Source organism: Mchenga conophoros, linkage group LG7 (genome assembly GCF_057382185.1).
Source record: "Mchenga conophoros isolate Kocher_MC1m ecotype Shallow Benthic linkage group LG7, M_conophoros_male_GT1.1, whole genome shotgun sequence".
Classification (NCBI taxonomy): Eukaryota; Metazoa; Chordata; class Actinopteri; order Cichliformes; family Cichlidae; genus Mchenga; species Mchenga conophoros.
This window is the reverse complement of record NC_140532.1, coordinates 48,433,188-48,460,481: the sequence shown is the minus strand read 5'-3', so window position 1 is coordinate 48,460,481 and position 27,294 is coordinate 48,433,188. Positions and strand designations below refer to the sequence as shown.

At 43.4% G+C, this 27,294-nt stretch overlaps 1 protein-coding gene across 6 annotated transcripts; it reads left to right on the top strand.

Annotated features, from left to right (window-relative positions):
• The first annotated feature begins 8,522 nt into the window (after positions 1-8,522).
• Positions 8,523-27,090, top strand: zbtb7c (zinc finger and BTB domain containing 7C). Of its 6 annotated transcripts, none has more exons than XM_085279810.1 (4): positions 8,523-8,839; positions 23,188-23,918; positions 24,008-24,675; positions 25,089-27,090. In XM_085279810.1, exons 2-4 carry the CDS (start codon positions 23,205-23,207, stop codon positions 25,708-25,710), a joined length of 2,004 nt encoding a protein of 667 aa, XP_085135936.1. In that variant the 5' UTR covers positions 8,523-8,839; positions 23,188-23,204; the 3' UTR covers positions 25,711-27,090. The 6 variants fall into 6 exon arrangements, with proteins under 6 accessions (XP_085135936.1, XP_085135933.1, XP_085135935.1 ...); XM_085279807.1 differs by having other exon boundaries at positions 23,185-23,918; XM_085279809.1 differs by lacking the exon at positions 8,523-8,839 and adding an exon at positions 16,928-17,326.
• Positions 27,091-27,294: the final 204 nt, after the last annotated feature.

The following is a 27,294-nucleotide window of genomic DNA, read 5'->3' as shown; positions in this document are numbered from 1 at the left end:
TGTATAGTTATTGCATTTACCTAACTTACTGGTTGAAAAACCCTCCACAGCCTCTTGTTTGTACAGAACACACCAATTTGTTTGCATTTGCTCTCTGAGCAGTAGAGAACCTATAAAAATATGACATAAATCAGAAACAGACAGTGTTTGACTTTAAAGTAAAAGCTTTATTTTTTGCATCACGCCCAAAATGGCAGACAGCTATGTGCGCACAATACCATGCAAGAAAACTCTCAGGAGAGCAGAGAAGAAGGAAATGACAGCTGCTGTGACTTCTCACCGAAACCATGGGGCGTGCAGGTTAGCAAATCAAACTCCAGATTGCTACAAAATCCAAGCACGGTTGGTGTAATGATAACACGGATTGAAAGACTTGAAGTGTGTGAGTGAAAATACCCAATACTGACATAGAAAACACAGCTTGCATGCAACATACTAATGCAGTTTTCATTCATACTTGTTTTTATCTTTTCCTCCCAAAAAAAGAAATAAGATGAAGAATCTGTAAAAATGGCCTGCATTGTTGCACATGTCAGAGTAAATGGATCTGCTGCAATCTCTGTTAAGACAGTTGACACAGTTAAGCCCTTAATTCTCAAACCACCTCTCTCCCATCCTCGCCTTTCCCTTCTTCTTTCCTCACCTCTTTCTGCAAGTAATTTTGGCTCCCTCCCCATTTCTGCTTTAGTTAGGCACGTCAGACTGGTTTTATGGGGGTTATAATGCAACTTCCACATGAGGGTGTCTTGTTTTGAATGATGACTAGTCTTAGCCCCTGAACCAAGTTTTGCCTTATCCCACTTTGTCACGAACACTCACACCTTTGGGTGTGTCTGCTTATTGTGTGTCTACAATGAGCAGACACACTCATACCAAAAATGGATATTTGATTGGCTAAGCATGGTTACTGGGGCTGCCAACCATGACAGCTGACGCAAGTAATCAAAAAGACCACAATTTACCATGCAACAATGATTACAAATTGAGATAAATATCAAATGACAAACATGAGAGTCTCCAGTCAAAGTCCTTTGATTGGTTATGCTTCATGTAGTTACAATTTAGTCATGCTGGTCCTATTCTATAGGTGCTTAACAGTGAGTAGGGCCGTATTTCTCACAGGAGTCCAGTTACATGTATTTATTTTATAAATAACAATGTGTACGGGCTGTTCCTAGAGCCACCCTGATTCTCTAATTTAACATCAACAACACTCCTCGTAACTCTGCTGCTACAGTAATAAATTTAAGAGGCAAAAACTTCTTTTGCCTTGTTTTTAAAACTTTTGCCTCTGTCGGGGTGTTGCTTTCAAACAGCACTAGCAGCTCAAGTTAAAATAGCTCAGATCAGACTTGCAAGCCCGAAGTTCTGAATGCTGGTCAGTACATTGGAGCACCGCCCTGACACTGAGCTGACATACAGCAGGAAGCCATCTGTTTACACTGGTTTAACACTACATACAAATATCACACCAGAAAAGATGTTCAGACACTCTTCTTTTATCTTCAGCGTGTAAAAGAGATCCAGACGGATTAGTCTTGAATGCAGTCTGTTGTCATTTCAGGGACAGCACACAGTGAGCAATAAAAGCTACCTTGTTTTTATCAGAGCCTTAAAAGATACATTTACTGATACTGACAAAACATGTCAGCGCCACAATGGACAATTTCAAGAGGGAGAAAATCAATGCAACGGAACAAGAGACATTTTTTTATTCACGCGTTCTTCTTCCTCGTCAGAACCCAGTGAGCACATTACCCACAATGCAACACAACTGCAACTCAGCAGAGATTCGGTTGTGTTCTGTTAGTACCCTCAAGCCTCTTGCCTTAAGCAGAATTAAGTAGCAGATTACAGAGGTCTACAAAATCACCCCCACACTTTTTCATTTGAAAGCTTCATACCCAATGATGCTGACTCAGCTGACATAATTTGAGAGAATTTCTGAGAGTAAAAATTTGTCTTTCAATCAGCACCGATAAACCTCAACATGTCTGGTGATTAGAGATGTACTGGGGAAATATTTGCTCTGGATTTATTAAACTTACATGTACATAAAAGGTTGTGTTTTCCTCTAAAAAAAAAAAAAAGACCACTTTTACTTCATTTTTCACAGTGAAACAGTTCTCTCTTATAAAGGACCCAAAGGACATCACATGTAAATGCACTGGGTGTGCATCGTGTTTCTGTGACAACTGGTAATGTTGTGAAAGAGTATATTTATATGGAAGCCATTTCTCAAAACATGACCATCCGTCTCTCCATCCAATTTCTGATGCTTTTTTGGGTTGGGGTTGCTGGGATGCCAGTCTAAACACAGATGTCCAGACCTCCATCACCTCAGGTAGGTCCTCTAGCTCTTCTGCTGGGTGGGTTTCCTACATGTCTCCTCCCAGGAAGACATGCCTGAAATGTTTCACCTAGAAGATCTCCAGGAGGCATCTTGGTCATATGGCCAAACCGCCTCGCCTGGCTGCTTTACATGTGGAGGAGTAGCATCTTTGCTTTAAGTCTCGCTGGAATGTTTCTCATCTTAGCTCTAAGTGACATCCCAGACACCCTTTAGAGGAAACTCAGACCCGCTGCTTGTATTGGTGGTCCTTTTTGTCTGGTCACTACCAAGAGTTTATGACAACAGGTGAGGGAGGGAACGTAGATCCACTATCCTTTCACTCATGAACTCATGAAGACCCAGAGATACTTAGACTTCCACACACAAGGCAGGAACTCCTTCTCTACCCATAATGGGCCTTAGACTTAGAGGAACTAATCAAAGTCGCTTGCAAACTGCCCCAGAGTGAGATGGAGGGTGCCACACGATGAGCTCAGAAGAATCACATCATCTGCTAAAAGCTTAGCGCTGGTACTGAGGTCAACAAAGCAGAAAGTCTGCACCTAAATATTCTGACCATAAACGTTATGAACAGAATCATCATGGTGAAGCAAAAAGAAAATCAACAGCAAACAACAAGCTTCACGTTCCCCATCTGTCCGTCCATCCAACCTTCAAATGTCCATTTTCTTCAGTCTTAAAAAAGAAGATTGTTGCCTCTCGGCGTCCAATCTGAAAGCTATAACATTAAAGATGTCAAGTATTGTCGTAGCCAATGCGTTAACTCGCCAAGGACTCTGTGTGGGATGAGAACACGTTTAACATGCAGCTGGCAATGGCTTCCTAAGTCTAGTGTCTTTACTGACACATCTCATGAAGTTTCTGCTTTGAAAACATTGCCAAGTTGTAACATGAAGAGGGACTTAACATGACTTTTTTTGGTGTTTTTTTTTCACCCCACCCCCTCGCTCATGCAGAAAAGTGGAGGAGGACAAAGAAGTGGTTGATGTTTGTACCTCAGGCATCGGGTCATATATGTTTGAACCTTTGGAAGCAAACAGACCTGACAAAAATGTTGATGTTGCTGCAAGCCGACGCCTCCCACACACACCTACACACCTCTAACCCATTGTTAGCTTGATGGACCAAGTTCACTTTTTACAGGAGGAAAAAAGGGAGGCTAAATATTTGGCAGATCAGAGAACAACAGACAGAATATGTATACTAAGGAAACCTTTCAAATTTTTGTTGGTCATGGGTTGTATATATTATGATCTTTAATTGTAATTTAACTTAATTATTTATAAAATAACTCATTTCTCAGTGTTTTCACTGTATCCATAATGACTGGTTTGGCTTCTGAGTGATCTCCGCATATTGCTGATGAATTATCCAGAAAAAACTGCGAAATTGTGAGCATCATAGTATATTTTACTTCTAAGCAATACATACATTACATTGCATATATCATTTCCTCTATGGATCTCTAACAGAGCACTCCACCTAACCATCTCTGGTGATTGTCCACATAACTGAATTTACTGCTCTTATACTTTAAAACCCTCACAATACACACACACATACGCACACAAATGCTATTCATGAAACAGATTTCATCACCCAAAAGATGGCCTGTAAGCAGAAAAAGGTCTATGTGACAGATTTGGTGGATAAGATGGTGACACCCACTCCACAGGTGGCAGGATGAAAGCAACAGCAGCATGTGGGTGTAACTTCGAGTTGATGTTCTGTGTACCGAACGCCTTTTTCTCTTTGTCGTATTCAAAGGGGGAAGTTTTGTACCCTGGACCCCGGCTTCTCGCACGTGAAAACAGCAGGTAGCAGACGCATGCAGAGACATAATTAAAAATCCTGATTTTAATCAGTGTTGGAGGTGATATTTATGCATGCTGTAGAGGAGACTTGTTTATACAAAAAAAGAGAAAAAAACCCCCCAAAAATAACATTTGCACAAGATTATTCACTTTTTATCTGGCGAGGAATCAAAATTCTCAGAACTCCTCTTTTGCTCGGCTGCACTGCCCTTGATGTGTCTCGTCCTGCTTAAGTTTCTCAGAAACCCCGGTAATTAACAGGGTGGTAAACCTTGCCAACGGATTTATGCTAATGAATGTGAACCAACCATCATGTTTGTTTTAAGTGGCTATGAAAAAAGTTGAGAATTTTTGTTTGTTTGTTTCTTTGAATGTATTTGTGTGTGTGTGTGTGTGTGTGTGTGTGTGTGTGTGTGTGTGTGTGAGGGCCTTTATAATGCCGGCTATATTTATGTGCATCAATCATAGCATTTAACAGTACGAGATAACAGTGTACTGAACAAATCATTTTGAAACCGTACAGCTGTCATTTACAGAAAAAAAAATGACTCAAAATCTTAACAGTTCAACTTTTCTGGAATGAAACGTGTTCACTGATATCAGCCTTAATATCTATGCGCTTAACATGGGGATAAAAAGATAAGAAAGTTTGCGAACAGCTAGCATGGCACTGTGCAAACGTAGCAAAATCTTCTACATACACCTCTAAGGACTTTAGAGTGGTTATGTGCCTTTACACCTGATTTTAAAGTATCAGCTGTCATATGGACCACCTCAATGCTGACAGCAACCCATGTAAACTCCTCATGTGCCTTGTTGAGGTTAGAGGACAATGGACATGCTGCTTCCAGCTGGAAGGCAATAATAACAACTTGTTACAACCAAGTCATGCAGAAGAGCATCTCTGAATGCATCATATATTGAATCTTGAAGCAGATGGGCAGCAGCAGAAGACCCTGGAGGCTAAAATTCGCACTGGCTCACCAAAACTGGACATTAGAAGGTTGGAAAAATGCTGACTGGTTTAATGAGTCCTGATTTCTGTTGCAACATTTGAATTGTATGGTCAAAATCAGGCACTAAGAAACATGAAAGCATGGATCCATGCTGCCTTATATCAATGGTTCAGGCCACTGGTGGAGGTATAATGGTGGGGGATACTTTTTAGCACACTTTTAGCACCTTAGTACTGATTAAGCATCGTGTAAATACCATAGCCTACCTGTTGATGGCCATGTCCATCCCTCTACGACCACAGTGTACCCATCTTCTGAGGGCTGCTCACAGCAGGATAACACACCATGCCAAAAAGCTCAGATCAGCTCAAACTGGTTTGTTGAACATGGCAGTTCACTGTACACCAATGGACTCCACAGTCACCAGATCTCAATCCAACAGAGCACCTTTGGGATGTGGTGGAACGGGACGTTTACATTATGGACATGCAGCTAGCAAATCTGCAGCAACTGTGTGATGCTATATGCTGCAATATCTGCAAAATCTCTGAATGTTTCCAGCACTTTGCTGAATAAGTAGCACAAAGAATTGAGGCAGAGCTGGTGGCAAAAGTGGACCATGGTACACTTTTAGGCAGGTCTGGTGATGGTAGAGGTAATACGGCAAAATAGGCCCATTAACCCCAAATTTGTATTATTTTGATTTAATAATTGAAGTTTATTAAAAAATCTAAACCTTTCCTACCATGTCCCAAGTGTTCAGACGACAGCTGTTGCTAGGTATCACGATCTGTGTGTTTCTGTTTAACTCAACATCTCGCGGGTGATCTCAGAACGCACACACACACACACACAGTAACTCCAACTTTCTGTCATCTCCTTCTAGTTTTGTTCTGTCTCTGAGACAGTTTGGAGAAAAGCAAGATTTTTCTTTTGCTCAAGCTCAAATGTTTTTAGTTTTTTTTAACTCGTGTAAATGTGTCAGTTTTGTTTGCACCACTGCAGGCAATTTCAGCACTAATTATCTCTCGCCGCTGAATTTGCATTGCAATTACGCCACATCTGAAATATGGAGTATACCTGTACTTTTCACGAATTGATACTGGAGAGTTTTATTTTTGCTTTTGTGTATAGGGTTTGAAATTTCAGTATAGCCTTTTGAAGAATGATTATTTCCTCACAGGCTTTTTAGGTTTTATCAACAACAACAGTGCCAAAAAAAAAAAAGAAAAACAGAAAACGCTGCACAGACAGATCAGCTCAGTGTTATTTGTGTTACACCTGCTTTTCTGTCCTATTGTACGATGTCTCTATGCCAAATAAAAAAAGAGAAAGCAAATACTGGAATCCTTGTTCCAAAGCACACTGCAAGGGACAGGACATAAAATAATCAAACACATGTTGGGTGTGTACCAAGAACCTGCAAAAGACAATAACCAGAGGATGCCAGAGCTATCACGTTGGTATGTTCTTATGTCTAATTGTCACTGGTTCAAACCCTAACCTAGCCTGGGAATCTTCGGTTTTAATTGCCTGTCAGTTTGTTTGTTTGCACACTGATTAATTATAAAATAGTACGTTACTGTAAAACAAATCCTGCTACAGATTTATTCAAGACAGAGCTAAATAGGTAAGAGCAGCCCACGCAGCTTCTCCTCTGGGCTTAAACAAAATGAAGCAAACACAGAAGAGCTGAAAACTGCACTTCCTTGAATGGCCACTTGGGGCTGACTCCAAAGTGAGTCCGTTCCGACAGTCCCCCAATTTAAAATGCGCAACTTCCCAGCTGTAATAAACATGTTTAGCTGCTTTCACCTTTTGTGACACCTCACAGGAGGTGGTGTTTTCTGATAACTCATGCATTTATATTAAATTAAGAATTGATCTCATGAATTTTGGATAATGCAGCTACTTTAAGTGGCAAGTGGCTACCGGCTGTCTCTAAAGCATCTGTTCGGTCTATTGCAGCACCACCTTCTCATCCAAATATGGAGAGCCCTTCCTAAAAACAAAGCAAAAAAAAAAAAAAATCTAATAAAAGAAGACAATGGTGAGCATAAAGAATCTGCACACCCAGAGTTAGTGTCCATCTTTAATATGGAGTCTAGCAAATATGATGGACTGACCACCTACCCTTTACCACTTTCCTTCCTTGCATACTGTGTATTTTAAGGGCTCACAGAAGATGTATTGATACTGAGATCATTGTTTTTGCCACAACACTAGCAAGCTGTGAACATATCACTGACAGATCACCACGTTTCACACTCTCCCCCCTTAGAAGGCCGTTGGAGTTAGATGTCAAAGGTTGTCTTTATGGGGTTTCTTTAGGAAACGTGTTAGCAAATATTTGCTCATTCTGATGTTACAAGGCAATATTCTCATCTTTTATGATGGTTTTTTTTTTTTTCTTTTAGTCTGTACCAGTCACTCAGGGAAGCACCTGGCACATTAGCAACTAAATTCCCCACAGTGTTCAACAGCTAGTCCCAGGTATGTCTGACTGGCAGTCAATGCTATAGAGTGATCCAAAACAGTAATGTAGCTAAACGTGATTAAACGCACTACAGGGCTCCATAAAGCAGGCAGGAGCTGCAGGTTTGGCTGAACAACCTTTTTCTATCTCACGCTGTAAGAATGATGAAATCCTTTCACATTTCCGCGCTGTTTTCACTTTGTCATTTGATACCTTACTACGGTATAAAAATATGAATCATTGACACTTTAATCAAGTGATGTGGTTGCTTTTCACAAGTGTGGCATTTCCACGTGTTAAAGCGAAAAGGCAAACAGCAGCTTTTCTCTGGGGCTTGTTTGACAGACACAGAGCCTTTTGCCCCTCTATCGCCCAGCAACATTTACATCACCGATTACACCCTCTTATTATATTGCCATTATGCTGCATTACGGGCTTCAGAGCAACACAATGGTTCCAACATCTTGCCAGGTACGAGCTGTTACAGTGGAGCACACGCCCAAGTACATTCAGACACTGTCAGCGACTCTTTACCACCCGTACCTTTCTCAAACTCCTTTCATTTCTCCCCCTGATACGTCTTTTGTTCGACACCTGATATGAACCCCTGGAGCTCCTGGTTGGCACAGGTAAAGGCCCACCCACTTTTTTCCCTTCACCCTGCAGATCAGCCTTACTGTGACTATTTTATTCCCAGTTCCTGCCTCACTGCTCGGATTTTCTAACCCATGCTCCTGGTTTGGAGCTCTCGTCCAGCGTCGTCTCGGGCTCGAGACCTTCAGGCACTGGTCAGGCCCAAGAGCACTCTCTCAGCTCTAGTCAGCACCACAGCTAAGCTCTGTCATTTCTCAGCTGTAATCATACCACCCCAGTCAAACGTGCAAGCAGGTTTTTAGGCTTGGCTTGTTTTAGTGTTAGAGTGTGTGTCACTCCCCTCCCCTAAGCACAGGTGGACTTGTAGGGAACATTGCCAAATAGTTTTGGTTTAGACGGAGGGAGGGGTGTTGGCTGAGGCTGGTGGGTGTAGCAGGTTTTTTTTTTTTTTGTTGTGTTTCTTAGATAACCGCTTCGTGGAGCGGTACCTTTTCACTCCCCCAAATCACGGACACACCTTCAGAGCAAATCTGAGTGTGTTTCGTGCCTGCTCTCACTTTCACAAGTCTGCCAGTGCTGAGACAGTGCTGTGTTTCCTGACAGGGAGTGAGAGAGGAACTGAAATCAAAACTTCTCTTCTTAAAAGGTCAGTAACATCTCGCTGTCTCTGTTCACTTTTCTGCTCTTTTCTCTGTCACGCTATCATTTGTCATCATCGAAAAAGTCGTAAAGTGAGGTTCACATTTTCTCTCTGTTCTGACAAAAAAAACCAAACAAAAAAGTTCAAAGCATACACAAGCTGCCGGCTACCTCCTGCGCACCAGAATCAAACTAACGGATGGCTGACCTTTTGCAGAATCGGGCTCTTCTGTGCGACCCATTTAAAATTGCAAATTGCTCCATGTTTCAAACTTTTCACGATGGAATATATATGTTTAAAAAAATGTAAAAAAAATAGACTGCTCAGCTATGCAGAAACTTTTCTCTGTGCATATCTCGCAACAGATGTGCACACAGTGAGTGAAAAGACTCCCCCTTTCAAACAGCAACCGCACACCAAGGGAGGAAGCAAGTGAAAGCATGACAGAGCTGGAACAGATTGAAAGACTGATATCATTTTTTTTTTTTTACTGTTACTTGTTTTTGTTGTAGTAGCAGCTTGTAGAACTACACGAAGATTGATTGCACGTGACTTTAATCTCGCATCTGCGACTGTACGATCGGCCCGAGCACAGCCTGATCATACAATGCCTCTAACTGACGAAGTAATAACAAGACGATCGGACACATGGGTTAACATCTGTCCGGCAGGAGTCCGTTTAATCACCGCTCGCGTTTTAGAGCGATCTTAGCTTCTGTGCAACAGATGTGGGGGCAGAGGTGTGACATTCACATTTCTTTCACTCTTCCTGTGACTCCTCATCAAATGCCACGAATAACTTCAAGAGTATCATTACAGGGCAGTTATACGCGATACTGTAACAAGGTACTGAAGTATTCTTGAGACGACACGACTGAATCATTGTGCGAGATGTCAACTGTCCTGCTTTCCGTGTTAGTAAGGCTGGCATGGTCCTAACTGAAGTGGCGAATGCAAAACCTTCGGCTGATTTGAAAAAAACCTTGCAATTATGCACTATATGCTTCAAATACTGTACAAACGAGCGGTGGTTTTAATCAACAGGTTATGACAAAGGATCTCAGTTTCCAGTACCGACCTAAAAACAGGCAGCTGTGGTCTAAAGCAGCTTCACAGCTCACGAACCACATTATTATCACCAGGTTCTCAATTTAGATACGCAGTGTGTTTCCGTTTATCAGAGAACTAGATGGATCGTATGAAAATGAATGGAAAATTAGAAAATGAGCCGCTTCCTCAAAATGCGGTGCGAGATGATAAAGGGAATGTGAGCAAAACAAAACTTCAAATACAATAAAGCAGCATGTACAGAAGATATCAGCTTGAAAGCTTATCAGCCATCATTGTTAATTTAAAAAAAAAAAAACAACCTTACAGAGCTTTCTTTCCTGTTGCTGTGAGGTTAGATGGGGATAAAATCAAGTAGACGCTACCACACCTATTCTCGTCTGACTACAGCTCCACGTCTGCTTCTTTCTCTCTCTAGGATTAGTGATTTGAACCTGATCCTCGCTTGTCTTTTGTTGCAGGGCCTCGCTTACGTCGGCTGTGTTTAACAAACATTACCCGGGACAGATTTCAGCCGGTGTTTGTATAATCTCACCTACAGTATGCCGTGCAGATCACGACAAGCCGGTTAGCTTAGCGAGCCGGCATGTAAGGGCACAAAAAGTGCTTGACTAAGAGATTTTAACAGCCCTGAATCAATTTGTCAAAATGAATGAAGACGCGGCTTCACATCTGAAGAATTATGCAATGTGTTCATTGTGAGACTGACGGTGAATGAGTCCGCACGCCTTCTTCCCACCTGACAGCATGTGGGCATGCCCATGTAACAGCATCCACACAGGGATACACAATCTGATGCTAACCTTCTGTGACACAGATGTCATCACGGCAGCTGTCCTGAATCTGATTCTTTTTCTTTAAGAAAACTGCTCAGAAAGCAGAGAGGACAAAAAAACGCCCTCCAAAAAAACCTGATCTGTTAGACGCATACCCGCAAAAACTTGTGTTCAGGTTAATGTGCTGCGTGTGTTTGCATGTCTACAATGGCAGAGGAGCCATTTTTGTGTGCACGCGTGCGTGTCCGCCCTCCTCCGTAGGATCGAGGTCCAGGTTTTGTTGTGTGTGTGTGTTTTTCTCTGTGTGTGTGTGTGTGTGTGGAGTTGGGCTGGGTGAGTAAGCCGCCCCTCACAGATGAATAGAGGATGGGAGGAGGCTTGAAGAGGCTGCCGTGGGTGGGAGGCCCAAGCCCTGCCAAAAAAGCTCCTTCTGTGGGATTTGTGTACTTTTGCGTTCCTCACGAAACACAGCGCCTGGCTCCAACGACAGAAGCAGCCGGGGGGAGGGAGGTGGGCCCTTTCTCTCCCAGGGGTCGGCTCGATCACACCCTCTGCTTTTCAAGCTATATCCCATCTTTCCGTTTACAGTGCTCCTCCTTTTCATCTCCACATCCAGTATTTTTCTTAAAAATAATAAACCGACCGATTATACTCGCACACTTTGACTTCCTGGGAACACCTCTTGCCTCACACTTCCTGCTCACCACCTACCCTGACACTAAACTCTTCAAAAACAACATAATCAAGGCATTTGGGTTCCTTTAAGTTATTACTGCTTTACATAAATATATCACTTTACTTTTGAGCTGTGTGTGTCTGTGCTTTATCTGAAAGGTCTCGCAAAACTGCAAAAACAAACTCGATCACACAGAAACTTGTTTCATGTTATGAACTTCTATTAATAATGCAACAGTTGCTTTGTATTTACTAAATCACAGAGTGTCTTGTAGTGGTTTTTTTATGCATTCCTTAGCAGGGTCATAGTCATCAGAGAAATATTTTTGTCATACATTTCAACATCTGAAATGTCAGTGGCAGCCGCAATTTGTAATGTGGTTGTGCAGTGAAGCATTTCACATACAATTTGTGGGTGTTTCCTGAATGTTACCTAGATAATACAAAATAGGGCCCCTGTAACCACTAGCAACCCACCTAGCTTTAACCTGGAGACAAGCACAAAGAAAGGCATTGGCTCTCGGCAGTTTGGCAATCGGGTAAAATGACTGGCTGGTAAATTAGAAAACGAAGAACAGCCGCACGTATAGTGCGGGGAAACATATAGAGCATAGAGCCGCGTGTCATTCAGCATCAGGGAGTTAGATGAAGAAAAGAAGAAAGGGAGGAGAAGGAAAAAAGAGAGCGTGATTTCATAATGTCTAAAAGAAAGATCTGGGTTGAATAAGTGGGTCCACCCACCTGTGTGTGAGAGGCAGTGAGAGAGAAAGCAGGGCTGGATGGCAGTTTTAGAGACATGAGTGTGTGGGTTAGGCTAGCTGGCCTGCTTATGCTATCTAATCACTGGGAGAGAAAGGAGAGCAACATGCCTTGATCCACCCACCTACCCCAGACAAACAGCAGTTAGCCTGCTAAGTACTATATGTAGTCGCCTGCAGCTCGAGGTGCTTCACTGGGAGATAAAATGTGACAGAGTTTGCAGGTAACACACACACACACAGAACAATTATGCCTCACTCTGTGCTTGGGAGAAACAGAGATGTGTCAGTCTAGAGGCCACTGTGGTTCACAACTTCGTAAGAGAGAGCGTTTGAGTTTAAGCTGCCAAACACACAAACACGCAGGTTTCAGGTCGAAATAACTCTAATGAGACATCGCTCACTGTCTTTTGTTTTCTAACCAGATTAGTCAAATTAATTTTAACCCCGTCCACGCAGATTTCAACGTTCTTTATCTCAGAATATTTGCTTTCCGTGTGTGGATCATTTTATAAGTTCTGCTTGTGTTTTGTCACAGATTAGTTACCTGCTGTGATACCTGAGTGGGTGGGATGAAATTGGGTTCGCCTCCAAAAATAGCTGACCTGCGCATCGAGCTTGTGTATTTTGCCAGTGTGCATGCGGTTCACAGCGGTCCGCCACCTCGTGCATGTGTGTGTGTGCATGTGTGTGTGTTCCATGACAGGCATCTGTCTCCCCTGCCCTGCAGCCTGACTGGTTTTAATTAGGAGGTGCCAGAGTGCCCGAGGGCTCTCTTGCTGACACACACACGTACACATGCTCTCTCTCTCACACTCGCACACACACACACAAACATGCGTACAGCATACACACAATACCTGAGGGCAGACAGAGGCTGTCCCACCAAGGCTGGCCTCCTTCTCGTTATCACCGTAAGGAGTTGTCTTCATTCACCTGACGACCCTCGCGAAACACGCACGTACACAACGCTCACACAAAAATACAGACACCAAACCAATCCAGCAAACACAACAAAACCCATTCTGAAGTCAAATTGCGCTAGCGGGGCCATGACTCTTTGTACATTTTGTTGGGATTATTACGCCTTGAATACATTCTTCTCAAAAAAGCGGCCTCAAACATGACGAATGATCAAATTTACCTTTAAGAAAACACTCAGTGGATTCATACAAAGGAGTGCAGCCAACTGTGTGAGACTTTCACTGAGTACTTGCAGTTCTTTACCTCCCTTCTGGCAAAGCTTCCCATATTTATTAGGCTGTTTGAAAAGAAGGCCCAATGGGAGAAAGTTAAAGCCCAAAACAGACAGGTCAGCAGACAGGAAACGCCCTCGTCTCACTCACCCAAATGGCATGCTCCAAGGTGAGTTCTAATGACCTCAGTGCAATGACAGATGGGTGTGTATCTCTGTGAATGTTTGTCTGCGAGTGAGCGAGGCAGAGCTTGCAGTGGGTTTGAACACATTCAACACTCCCTTTGTGTTTAATCAACATTGCATCTCCAAGTGCCTGGCTGTCCTTGGCACTTGAGGCAAGGGATGTTAGACCTGGGAGGCTGCTGCGATGCCCTATCTCTGGATGGAAGAGGAGTGGGGGTAGTGAATGCCTCCCTTTCCTGCTTCTCTCCCACACCAGGCCACACCTGGCTTCAGAGTCAAAGTATGAGTTTGGCCGGTCGTGTTTGTCTGCCTCTACAGTTTTTATTAATCCTGGGAAGGTCAGCTGAGCTTGTCCCTGAACTGTTTTAGCACGCTCGTGGGCTATGTGTATACTGCTGCATTTTAACACTGATTCTTAGCAGTTATAAGTACTTCTTGAAAAGTCAGAATCCAGAACTGCTTTACAGACCCCCTTTCAGGTCAGAGTTCACATTTATCCCATCAGAAAGTGGTCGGTCACTTTTGTGGAGGTGAAATCTATATTTATGCAGCTACTTTAGTCAGTTTGGCATATTCGCAACTTGATGAAACAATATGAATGTCTTTTGGGAACACTTAAGAAAAAGTGATTCCAGCAGATATTCAGAACCAAAGTGCATCCATAAGACAGCCTCAACTCTCCAGGCATCCTTGTAATACCTCTTTGCAGCTAGTTTGAGAAGCGTCTACCTAAACGCTAGGTGGCGGAGGCAGGGCCCTGTTTGCCAAACAAGGCGAACTAAAAAGCAGCAGTCTAGGATCACACTATTTCATACCAGTGGCACATGTAAAAATTCACTCTGTGATACGTGGCTGCTGTGCTGCTACGAGACCATCTGAGATGCTGATGAGATCTTCTCAGACGTGCCAAAAAGAGCCAATTTTAGTATTAAGAATCGGACTGCCGTGTTTATGGTCTGCACAGAAGGCCAAGCTGAGTATAGCACCAAAGTTTTCATGATATCAACTTTATGTAATGATGCTTCACACCCCATCCCCCATCCAAAGTGCCAATCTGGTGCCCTTGTATGTGTATCTTGCTGGGAGCAGCAGGTGGCAGTAAACAGGTACACTGACACACCAGTCAGAGAGACGGACAGACAAAACAGATGACTCTTACTCAGCCCTCATGACTGTGAGCGCGCACAGAGCAGGCGGCAAGATCCACCGCTTTTTCCTGGAGAAAGGGGAGGAGGAATGAGTTGTTAGCTTAGAGAAACACAAAAGACTGAGAGACACAGAAAAAACGTTTGATTGTTATTTGCACAGCAGTTAAAAATAGCTTATGTTATTTTGTGATTAAGCCAATTAAACTCGTCGCTGCATATGGGATGAAGATGCACTTTTTTTGGCCTTAATGCACATTTCTCACCAGATTTTCTGATTTAAGTCATATAACATGTTCAGGTTGTCCTGAAAAGAAAGAAAGGCAGAGCTGAGATTGTACGAGCAGTTTTAAAGGCCTTTAAATTAAGCTGCGTATTAATTTGCCATAGACGTTTGTGAAGTTTTGTCACCAAACACAGAGCTGCATGGCAAATCTGTGTTTAACAAATTGCATGTCAGCGCCACGAGATGACTGTTTTCAATCTGCAGTTCAAAAGCCTGCACTTCTTTTTTTGTGCTTTTTTTTCTTCCGAGTTTAGAACAAAGCAATACGCACAGGTACCACTTACAGAGCGCTGCTGTGACGGCAGCAGGCGTGTTTAGAACAGATAGTCGAACTTTTTAGGAAGACAAACGCTGTTTTTCTGGCCGTCTGGCTGGGCTGCTAGCAGTTAGTGGCTTACCCTGTTTATATATACTAGATGCCAATGCGAACTGGCCTGGGCTCTCACCCTGTACAAAACAGTGTAAACCACCGTGGGCATGGGCTGCGGTTTGCTTTGGTCCATTTTTTCCCCAAGTGGAAGTGGGCATAGCATAGTCTGATGTACGCTCTGATGTGTACTTGTTTGTGGAGGTTAACTCAACACAATTTGACTCCTTTCACTGTCTGATTGTCGGTTATGATATACGGTCGGTCAGAAATATTTTAGTAGATTTGAAGGTCCAGCAGCCACCAGGAAAACAATGGCTCGCTGCGTGCTCTACCATCATGGACGAACATCTGCTCGGATCTCGCTTGCTGCCTTTAAACAGCAAGACTGCCGCTCTCTCTCATATTGCTTAGGCGGTAAAACTTATACGAATAAAAACAGTGAAGTATGACAAAGGGTGTGGTTTAATGATGTCACACAGGAAAACCCAATGGCTTTTTCGACACTGTGAATGTGCTTTGTCATAACATTTGGCTTGTGCGCGCGTGTGTGAAAGCAAAGGCAAAGGAAACACTTGTTCTCCCTTTTTCTTTCCCTCCGTCTTGCCATCACAAACATCTGACTCAACACAGAAAGGAGCTTAACAGGCAATCTCGTCTTGAAGTTTAACATCTCCTCAAAACTTCTGCCGAACCGAGTTTCCTCCTCTGTGCTCGAGCCTTTACAGAATGGCTTATTTCTACACCTTTTTCTGCATGAACTTCCTCCTCCTCTCCACAGACTGAGGTGGTGGTGCTCGCCAACTGTTACCCTGCCTCGGCGCTTTCTGACTCAAAACAGGACTCTAACGTTGGCCGTCTGCTCTTCACGGCCGGGTTTCTGAAACTTAGTTGAAACAACGGTTCGACAAAGCGAGAAAGAGAGAGAGAGAGAGAAAATAAAAGGTCTGTAAACAGACGCTTGTGGTATTTTTTTTCTTTTGTCGCGTTTGTGGTCTAATTCTGTCTCAGATACAGACAGCTTTTAAATAATACAGCCTTTCAAATTAACGCCACTGACTGAATCAGCTAGTTTAACGGGGTTATGCAGAAGTCTCTCAGGTCAAAATAGGTTGATTTATTAGGTTCTTTTTCCAGAAACTAGTCAGTTCTTGCTATCAGTATTTCTCTAAGGTGGGGTCAGTGTGTGGCTTCCTGTGGAAATAGCTTTAGATTTATTTCAAGTTTCATTTTTAATAGAATAGAAAAGAGCAGGTGTGGGAATAAAACTAACCTGATTTAAGTTCCACTTGCATTTCTGCTTCTCCTCATCTCAGTCTGAGACTCACCAACAGAGGTGCACAAAACACTTTCCCAACTTTTCTCTCTGTCTCTCGCTCCCTCTCTTTCTCCTTTCCATTTTTACCCTCCCTCAGTCTCCCCAAACAACCCCTTCGGGTTTCTTTTGCCCCGGTCCCTTTCTACCAAAATCCACTCTAACACAACTAAAAATTCATTTTGTCTGACCTAAATCAGAGGGTGTCTGCGCCATGGGCTTATTACACACTGCGCTTAAACTTGTGTTGTGGAGGAGGATGGGGTATTATTATCTTCCAGCTACCCACCCTGCTATAAAAACTAGTGGTGCGACATCTCCACAGCGCAGAGCTGCTGCCCTCCCTCCCTTCTTCCTCTCACTCTCTCGCTCGTCCTACATGAGCCACACACAACAGTGAGCCTGCCTGACTCTAAACTCCACACCAGCCACTCGGCTACACAGACAAACCCAAGAATCGCTCTCTGCTCTCCTCTGCTGCGCTGCTTTGCTTCCCTTCATTGGATATTTTTCCTTCCTGGGGTGTTTTTTTTTTTTTTTGTGAATGGGTATCTGAATCTAGTGTGAGGAGCTTGTGAATGGACTGACTGACAGACGGGCAAAGAGCGAGGCAGCTGTGTTTCAATTAAAGAGAGCTATGCTGAGAGGTCAAGTGAGGAGCAGCGGAGCTTCTTAGTAGTCTGGAAATACAAAGACACGTGAGAGGAACTGAGAAAGAGAAGGTACGGTAGGTGATGCCTGCTGAAATCTGTGGAATGCTGGGGGAACGTATCAAGACATGTGCAAATTTATTTGGATGTCAGACTTGTGGAACATCCACATGGGTGTGTGTGTGTGTAATCATTTCTGAGTATTACAGAGGATGTGTGTGTGTGTGTGTGCGCCCGTGTGAATCAGCTTGCACTTTTGGGTTGTGTGCATCACTTCAAATGAGCGCTTTAGACCATAAAGGCCCGAAAAGGTGCAAACAGGTCAATAAAACCACTTAACGACTCGTGTCATTATTCGGGCTGTGCAGTGTAAACACTGTGCCGTAAAGATGCTGGAAATAGCGCAGGCATTTATAGCATCACAACACATCTTGGAAATGCCAAACATAGTAGTTTCGGTGGACTTAAGTGCGTGTTTTGTCTCCAAAAGTAATTACACATTACAGTTTCTGTATCTATATGACACTCTCCGTTAAATCCACAAATACTCAGGTAATTTTTTTAAAAAGCAGGGAGGGGGCATGTTTTAGAGCACAGACAAAATAGACAAAAAAAAACATGTTATGGATTTGAGGCTGAGCTGTAAATGATTGTTTACAGCAAGTCAGCTTATAAGACCTCTTAGCTCATAAAGTTACAAAAAGCAGTGACCCGTAGTGCTCTTGTAACTGTTTACTCGCCGCTGTTTTTAAAGTTTCTGGTCTTCTTTTTTTATTCTACATCAAATTCTTTGTTGGAGCCAACTGAACAGAACAAAATGTAAATACAGTTGCCTACAACCAGCACATTTTAGAAAGCATTATTCAGCGGCATACAGAGATGCAAAACAAGGCTGTGCTGTAATGCTGACGTGCTGGTGGTAAACTACATGCAGTTACACACTATGTTAAAAGTCTGCTTAATGATTTATTAATCATATCTCAATTAATCCAATCAGTTTTTAAGCTTTACCTGCCAGTGTGTAGCTTAGTAAAGACACTCAATATTATCCTGTTTAAGTGTAAAGTTTAAACAGCCTGACTTTTAAAAATACAAATAAATGTGAATAACTGCAAACTGGAAAACTGAAACAACTTTTTAAAAAAAAATGCTGTAATGATCATTTTATACTGTACCATCCTTACTTGTGGTTTGGGTTTTAACTTCCTCTGCTCATTTTTGGGGGTCTTTCCTCAGGCCAAACTGAAGAAAGTATCAGATGAGATTTAGAAACTGTCCATTATTTCAAACTGAATATGTGTGATTGAAAATCTTTCTTGTTTTATTGGCAATAAAGTAAACTTTTGGGGTGACTGAGACGGAGGCGGGTAACTGTGGGCCCCCCTGAAAGGCTCGAGAGATGACATTTAGCGCAAAGAGGCGCTTTAAGGAGCCGTGCGATTTGAACTGACCTTGGATCAGGTCCAGTGTTAACTTTAAATGAATCATTCATTTTTAATCAGTCAAGGCTGAGCGCTAGCCAAAGGTACAAATAACTGCAGACTTTCTGAATTAATTAAGTGAGCAATGCAGTATAACATTGTATTTAATGGCACTTTATGCATTTGACTGTGAATCTGTAGTTTGAAGTTACTTTGAAGTGCACAGCTTCAAAAGTTTATTTGTTTAGTTGGGTTTTTTTTTAACCTAAATGCTAACAATACTTAAAAAAAAACCCTCTGTGCTTTTGTTAAAACACACACACTAATTCCTAAAGCACTGACTGTTCCAAATAAGCAGCGGTTTCTGTTTAAATACTCGGATTTTGACCCTGACATTTCACCATTACTGCAAAGAGAAAATAAAGCCCCAGTCATGAAGTTTAACTGGCATTGTGTCCTCCTTCCTCACCTTCTCTAATTGACAGCAATTAAGATAAAATATAAAAATCTCCCCCCCTTCATGCGGCCTAGAGGCTCAAAACTAACACTAACCATGGAAGTGTCTCCTCGAGGTGCACTGCTGTTTCACTGGCGATAATGGACTAGTTTACACAGCAGGTCAAATGAATGTCTTCCCTTAATAAGGGGGGTGAATTTTGGCTGTCAATACTGTAAATTATTGGCTGTGCAATTGTCCACCTGTGACAGTTGTTTCGCAGGTGTTTGCTATGGGCAGTCGGTGACAGGGGTAAACTCTGGCGGCTGGTGATTTAGCATGGGGGTCAGGTGGATGAACGGGCCTGACAGGAATAAACTAGGCACTGGGTGTTGGAGCGCACAGGCCAAATGAGCGTCTGCCCGTCACAAGGCTTGAGATGGACATTAGCTGGTGATTTGTGGCCTGAGCAGTCAGGTTTGGGGACAAGTTAGCCACTCTACTCTAGGCATAATGATGATACAGCTGCAACACGGACAGAGCGAGGTGGAGGAAGAGAAGGAGGAGGTGGTGAGGAGGAAGAGGAAGAAGAGGAGAATCATTAGGAGGAGGTGGCGCTGGTGGTCAGTGCCCGGAGAGCAGATGAAGTTCTCGGGAGAAAGACGACACTGGATGGAGGTGACACATAATTTGGGGCGGGAGTGCTGAGTTGAAAGTGTTGGTGACTAAGTGAGGCATGAGAGGAGATGCTGGCCAGTACAGGAAGGCAGAAAGAGAGGGAGACGGAAAAGCCTTTATTAGAGGTCAGTTTAGTAAATGAGTTGAACTCGTGTGAACTTTTTTTTCCCCACACTTGGAACTTCTTCCTTTAAAGCGGTGATGCAATTGTGACAGGTGCTAAAAGTTTTAATCAAAAACAAATTTTGTTTGTTTTTTGTTTTTTAATTCACTAAAAAAATCCAGCCATCTCATTATGGCAGGTTGTTAAACCTGACGACTACTTACCGAGTTGAGCTTTATTGCTAATAACTTGAAGTTGGTTTGAAAAGGGGACAGAAGGCGAGTCACTTTGTGCCCTTTCTCAAGGCGTCGCCGCCCTCGCTCCCCTTGATGGGTGGGTGGGGTGTTGCGTGTGCGTCTAAAGGGCTAAGACTTGTTTGGCTGATGAAATGTCGCTCCAGGACCTTGTGGTGGGAAAGCGGTGCCCTCCTCCCCTCCCTGTCTATGTGGCACATCCTCCTTAGATCCTCTCCACATTGTAATTAGGGGCCGGCCGCTAAGAGCTAGTGCTAGCTAGTGGCAGGCAAACAGTGGGAACGGGGAGGGGAGTGGCACTCGTCGGTTCAGTGGGTGAACAAACAGCAACAGCAGCACGTGTCCCATAGTTCCAGGAGTGGGTGGGATGGGTCGAGAGCAAAAAAAGAAAAGGAGAAGAAAAAAAAAACGAATGCGAGACAGTGAGTTCGCCAGGCCCTCCCAGTCGTTTTCTCCTGCTCTTATCCACTCAGTGTTGTTCCAAGCTCTGCACTATTGTTTGCCTTGGCAGGCTGTCGCAGGGAGGGGCCCCTCCGCTGGTGTTTGTGCAACCTGTTAGGGAACTTTTAGGGCCATCTGATCTCTCCCTGCTGGAGATTCTCTCACCTTTTTGCCCAGGCCAGGTTATTACTTTTAGGGAGGTTGTGCACATGGCGTGGGAATACAATAAAAAAAAAACTTCTATTCCTTGTAAAAGTGTAAAGTTGTGATGTGAGCTGCATACATCCTCATCATCATTTCCATTATGCAAATCGCCAATCAAACAGCTCTGCCCCCCCAGCTCACTGTAACTTTCACTGTCGCATCGAGGCCGGCGTGCGTGCCTGCGGACATATATCCTACACTGCCACCTCCTCTATAGACATTTTAATTATGTCCACACTGTATCAATGGCACGAACATGGCAACAGTTCCCTAGCAACAAGATCGACAAGAATAAACTACATGTAAGATTGGTAAGGTACCTGAATTGTACACCTGCAGGTGAACTTGGGGATTTTTTCTGAAATAGGTTTTTTTTTCTCCTTGTTTTTCCTTTTTTTTTTTTTTTACTTCTGGCGTGATTCACTGCAGGAAGCTCAAGAAAGTGAGACACTTGGGTCTGTATGTGTGTGTGTGTGGCTTCAGAGCTGGCCCATTTCGGTTTAGTCAACAATGCAGCTGTGGTGTGTGGGGCTGCTTCAAAGTATTTATCTACACATGCCTCCAGTGACCACCAAGTGCGGATGGCTAAGTTTGAGCTCTATTCATAGATGTGAATGAATGAGCACCCTGCCAGCGGAGGTTTGATCACTAGAACTGTAAACAACAGTACAGTGAATCAACAGGTGGGAGCTCAGGCAGCTGTGGAGTGGAAAATGTGAAGAAAGAGAGCAGACCGAGAAGAGATTCATCTGTGCGTTTAGACAATAACGTGCTATATATCAGGCTTTTCAGGCACCGCGTTATAAGTGAAATGAGTGAGGATAGACTGCAAGTAAGCATTTTGACAGGATACAGTATCTAGAGTACAATCTGACCTCTTTTGTCGTTTTCTCCACTTCTCACCACATCCCAGTCTCTCTCTCTCTCACACACACACACACACACACATACACACACACACACACACACACACACACACACACACACACACACACAGTATTGTTCCGATGAACGTATCGGCTTGCCTCTTTTTCATATCTGATAGACGCAGACAAGAGGGATGGACGTTATAAGCGCTATCACAGAACGTCTCTCACACACTTTTTTATCACACCACCCAGTTTCGAATTGAAAAGTAAGAAGTAAGAAAGAAAAAAAAAATCAAGAACCGCTTTAGGACTTATTAAAATGATGGGCTTCCCTAACTCACACACTTGCAACAAGAAATGATGATAACACATTCAAGAATAAATATTACCCAACGTGATGTTTGCTCGAAATGAGACATGCTGTATTTACCACTTGTTGCTTTTGCTGCACAGATGGCACGCAAACAAGCATGCCTACAGTATATTTTAATAAAGTTAGACTGTCACTCATTGTGTTAACACTATCGGCCTCGGCGGAGAGACTCCCCTTATTCGCATATGAAAGCTTTTTTTGAAAGCCTTCACCCCATGAATGGACGCCGCTTGTCACCGGTGACAGCAGCAGCACCCGTCGTTACCGCTGCACTCTCTGCGTCGGCGTTTCAGAACCCCGCTTTGTTGTTTTCTTTAACATGCCTTCATTAAATCCTGCACCATCCACGTGGATGAGTCAAGTCAAGTTTACAGGGCAGGCTCTTTGCACGGCCAGGAAGCAAGAAGCCAGCTCTGTGGATTTTAAAGAACTATTATTCACCGCTTTCAAGTCAAAGTGAAAGTACATGTGACCAGTCATCAAATGCCAACAGGAAATTAAACAGGACCTGTTTAAAGCGATCAGCATAATATTTCACACTTGTGTGTACTGTTTTCAAGTCAGCATGTGGGCTTTTTCCTGAAAGATCCCCCCATATTAAAAAAACCAAAGGGCTCTTGAACAACATGTAATAATATTGAAAGTATTTTCAGATTTCTTATAACGTCAGTTGTGAGAAAAGCGTCAAAGGAGCTTTTGTGATGAGTATATCAAAGTATTTGCAAAGACATTTATTACACACAGTAAATCTGAAGTGTAAAAATGAACAGTATTTAAAAATACTTTTCAATACCTTTTTTGATGTTGTTAAATTATGCATTTATACTTTTTTCTGCATTAAAAATCAAAACCATTCACTGGTATTTATTTTTTAAATTAGAAAATAAAAGTAGCTTACCTTTGGGATTAAAAAAAAATAGTGCATTAGATTCAATTTTTTTTCCCTAAAACATTATTCAACAAATATTAACAAATAATAAAGACGCAGAATAAATGATGGGAACCTTGTCAAAATGTAACCCCGCTTAAGTAAAAAGCAAAGTTTCAGGTCGAGAATAAGAGAATTAATTTCGGTGACGATTCAGAATTTGTATCTTTTTTCAGTTGCCACCAGATGTTTCACTTGTACCGCTTTTTGTCTCTACAACCAGCAGAGATAAAGAGAGAGAAGATGGTCCACCACAGAGAGGAGGATCTGATCGGAATCCCCTTCCCAAATCACAGCAGCGACGTCCTCTGCAGCCTCAACGAGCAGCGTCGCGACGGGCTGCTCTGCGATGTCATCCTCATCGTCCAAGACCAGGAGTACCGCACCCACCGCTCCGTCCTGGCCGCCTGCAGTCAGTACTTCAAGAAGCTCTTCACAGTGGCCACTACTGATGGCGGAGATCCCAATCACGCCGCGGCTGTGTATGAAATTGACTTTGTGGCTCCAGAGTCGCTCACAGCCATCCTGGAGTTCGCCTACACGTCCACGCTGACTGTGACGGCGTCAAACGTCAAAGAGATCCTGAATGCAGCTCAGATGCTGGAGATACCCTGCATCATTAACGTTTGCCTGGAGATCATGGACAGCGGTGGCGGAGGGGGTGGCGGTGGGGGTGGGAGAGAGGTGGAAGGGGAGGAAGATGAAGAGGAGGAAGAAGAAGAGGAGGAAGAGGAAGAGGAGGACGAAGAGGAGGACGCGGGGTCGAGAAAGGATGAGCACGAGGAAGAAGAGGACAATGTCAGCGAGAGGTCGCTCCAGTCTTCCACGAGCAGGGGGGAGCGGACGCCCCCGGGGATGGAGGATTCGCCACCTCCGAGCACCTCTAAGTACCACCAGCAGTTCGGGCTGCACAGGGAGACGCCCCAGTCGCAGTCTCCAGAAACCATGAGAAAGCAGGTGAAATTCAGGGGATATCATCTTGTTTTTGTTGATAATCTTATCTTATTTAAGCTCTAAAACTAATGTATCTAAAACTTGTGTTTCAGGAGAGCATTGAGACTCGAGCTCTGAAAGATTTCTCCATCGAGTCTCTCCTGCAGGAAGGGCTCTACCCTCGCATGCCAGCACTGGACAGGAGGTCCAACTTTTCTCCTCTCCTCCCAGGATTCTACCCCCCGATGTGGGCCGCTGAGTTCCCAGCTTTCCCTCAGCAGCTCCTGGAGCCAGCCCACCACCCTCACATGGGGGCTTCACCACAAACCAGGCTCCCCCACAGCTTCCCTGCCTCCACACCACTCGAAGCCTCCAGACCCCTTGATCTGGCCGTAAAAAGAGAGATCATAAAGGAGGAGATGAAAGATGAAGTCCCTCCCAGTATGCTCCAAGGCGAACTGCTGAAGGAGTTTGTCAGCTCGAACCTGGACGGCACTATGAACGCAGGGTCAGTGCCAGCGGAGAGTCATCCGCTGGGTCCCATTAAGGATGAGGCAGACTTTCGGTCGTACCTGAGTTTTCTGAGCTCCGCATCCCACCTGGGTGCGCTGTTTCCCCCCTGGCAGCTGGAGGAGGAGAGGAAGATGAAGCCCAAAGCGTCACAGCAATGTCCCATCTGCAACAAGGTCATTCAAGGAGCTGGGAAACTGCCACGGCACATGAGGACACACACAGGGGAGAAACCATACATGTGCACAATCTGTGAAGTACGATTCACCAGGTATGTGGAAAGCAAACCCAACTGCTGCACATTAACAATTTGCATTATCTTGACATCTTCATCTAGCATACAAAGAGTGTAAACTGCAGGGTTAACGGAAAAGTACCCCATGCTCTTTTCACTGAGGTTAATCTGTTTTCACCTCATCTGAATATCAAAGACGGTAAAGTGGAAAGCCCCCTCTGCTTTTGCATTAGTGGTATCTCACTTACCTACATCCTCCCACTTTGGCATAGTTTCCACTTTTATTTTTAGAGCAGAACTTTAATGTTGACACTAAAAGGAAATCATCTGTGTTGGCTTTTTTTTTGTAAATCAGTCACTTGTAAAACTCGATGACTGAAAGGGCAATGGTGTAGGATTTATGTGTTACACTCATTTTGTGAAAGTGTGCGGTTTTCTTCTTTTCTCAGACAAGACAAGTTGAAGATCCACATGCGGAAGCACACAGGTGAACGCCCCTACATCTGCCTTCACTGCAACTCCAAGTTTGTCCACAACTACGACCTGAAAAATCACCTGCGCATCCACACGGGCGTCCGTCCGTATCAGTGCGAACACTGCTACAAAAGTTTCACGCGGTCTGACCACCTGCATCGACACATCAAGCGGCAGAGCTGCCGAATCTCACGCCCCCGGCGGGGACGGAAGCCAGCTGCTTGGCGTTCAGCGCCCCCCGGCAACTTCCTGTGTCCCCCTACTGCTGCGACCAACCGGTTCGAGGAGAGCAGGTTGAGCCCCGCATACCAGGGGGTCAAGAGTCACGCACTTGGGGAGCTGCTGGGCCTCGGGAACAGAGGTCAGGGGTTTAAGAGCGCGGACGCTGCCGGCAGGGAGAGTAGGGAGGAGCTGCGGGCAGAAGGGAAGCACATCTCGGAGGAGGAGAAGCCGGGAGCTGGGAGGCAGAGGGGAGTGTTTGCTTTTGCTCTAGCTGGAGAAGAAGTGCTTACCCAATCTCCATATTATGCTGCGACCTCTAACCCCTGGGCCATGAGGCTGGAGCGGGCTCCACCCATCCCTGAGCCGGCCAAATGAACACTGGTCTGCAGAAGACAAAATGAAAAAAAAAGACAAAGAAAATGTCTTTAATCTCTGCATCTCATCTGCTCCAGAAAGCTAAAGCACCTTTTACACAGAGAGAGAGAGACAGCAAGAGAGAGTGACGTGTCAATGAATAGCTTGAAGCCTGCTGATACGGCAAACAGATATTCAATCAAAAAGCAGACTTCTGTCACATCTGCACGAAACAGTAGGTCAACACAGGTCTTACTATTCACATTAATGAAGGTTCTCTTCTAAATGAATGTGATTAGCAGCACCCGTGAGTACCTGCAGCACGATGTCGTGGCCGACGGCGACAAAAAGGTCTATTTCTTCATCCCCGTGAATGTTTACATATTCCTTCAAAAGAAGCAAAACAGTCTGTTTATGAGGGATGCCGTTTTCGTACATGTATATTTTTTGCATTATTTATTCAAAACGCTGTAAAAAAAAATTTTAAATTCTGATAAGATTCCTCTGAAACTGAAAAATTTGTTTCTTTAAAATGCAGAATGTAAACACGTGATCGCAAATGTATAAAAAGGGGGAATTTATTGTCAAAAATGGCATTAAGTAGATTTAATTAACATAAAAGAAAATTGAAATATAGCTTAATAAATCAATAAATAACCCTTCACTGAGACAATTTCACGTTTTTATTTTAAGTCGTTGGGTTTATGTGTTGAAAAAGGGCAGCGCTCTCCAAATAAAAGCATCTATGGTGCTAGGATGCTTTAGTTGTCATCTTATAGTTTTCTAAAAATAAAGGGAGACCACTTGAAAACTTAATTAGGAGACACGATGATGCATTACGATCCCTCCACTGCCTTTATTCACATTTAAGCTCTTTTGTCTGCACTATTGTACATATGGATCCAAACTTTTTGGCCATGCTGGTGTTAATTACAGTTCTGTTGCTGATGTTGTAAAAATAAAGGAGTAAATAAATAAAGAAAAAGAAAAGAAAAGCTCTTAAAAGACTATGAGAAATCCATCCAAAGATGTGTGCTTTGATATTTCAGACTTGAATAAGATTTTGTTTTAATGTTTATGACCACGTGTCTTCAGAGGATGTATATTTCTGACTAATCGATTGCCGCTCTAGCTACACGGTATGCTTGTGTTTTGTTTTTTGGGGGGTTTTTGGGTTTTTTTGGTTTGTTTTGGGGGGTTTCTGCTGCAAGAAATCAATAATTTTTTTTCCGTCTAATGTTCAGCTCTGATTCGTGTATAAAGAAGTAACAAAAAAATATTTGAATTGAAATGGGAAAGTATTTTCTTGCTATTTATGGCGTATTTAAATGAATGAGCCTTGGCTATATTTTGCAAATCTGTTTTATAAAGACACTAAATGCAAAAAAAACTAAAAAACAACCCAACTTTGCTCTTGTCTTTATTATGTCAAATGTGTTTGTACTCCTATTTTTTATTTTATTTCTCCAGATCCAGGCAAAGGTTTCTGGAAAGCTCGGTCACATGCTAAATTGTTGCTTAAAGTTAAGATTAGCATAGGGTTTGGGTTTAGGCTTACATCAAGCAAAAGTTAGTGATTAGGTGTGTATTTGGCATAAGTGCTAG

Excerpts from the sequence above, each read along its gene's own strand:
- zbtb7c (XM_085279810.1), top strand. The coding sequence starts at position 23,205 with ATGGTCCACCACAGAGAGGAGGATCTGATCGGAATCCCCTTCCCAAAT. Across the intron at positions 23,919-24,007 it reads CAGAAACCATGAGAAAGCAG|GAGAGCATTGAGACTCGAGC; the intron begins GTGAAATTCAGG and ends CTTGTGTTTCAG. Across the intron at positions 24,676-25,088 it reads TGTGAAGTACGATTCACCAG|ACAAGACAAGTTGAAGATCC; the intron begins GTATGTGGAAAG and ends TTCTTTTCTCAG.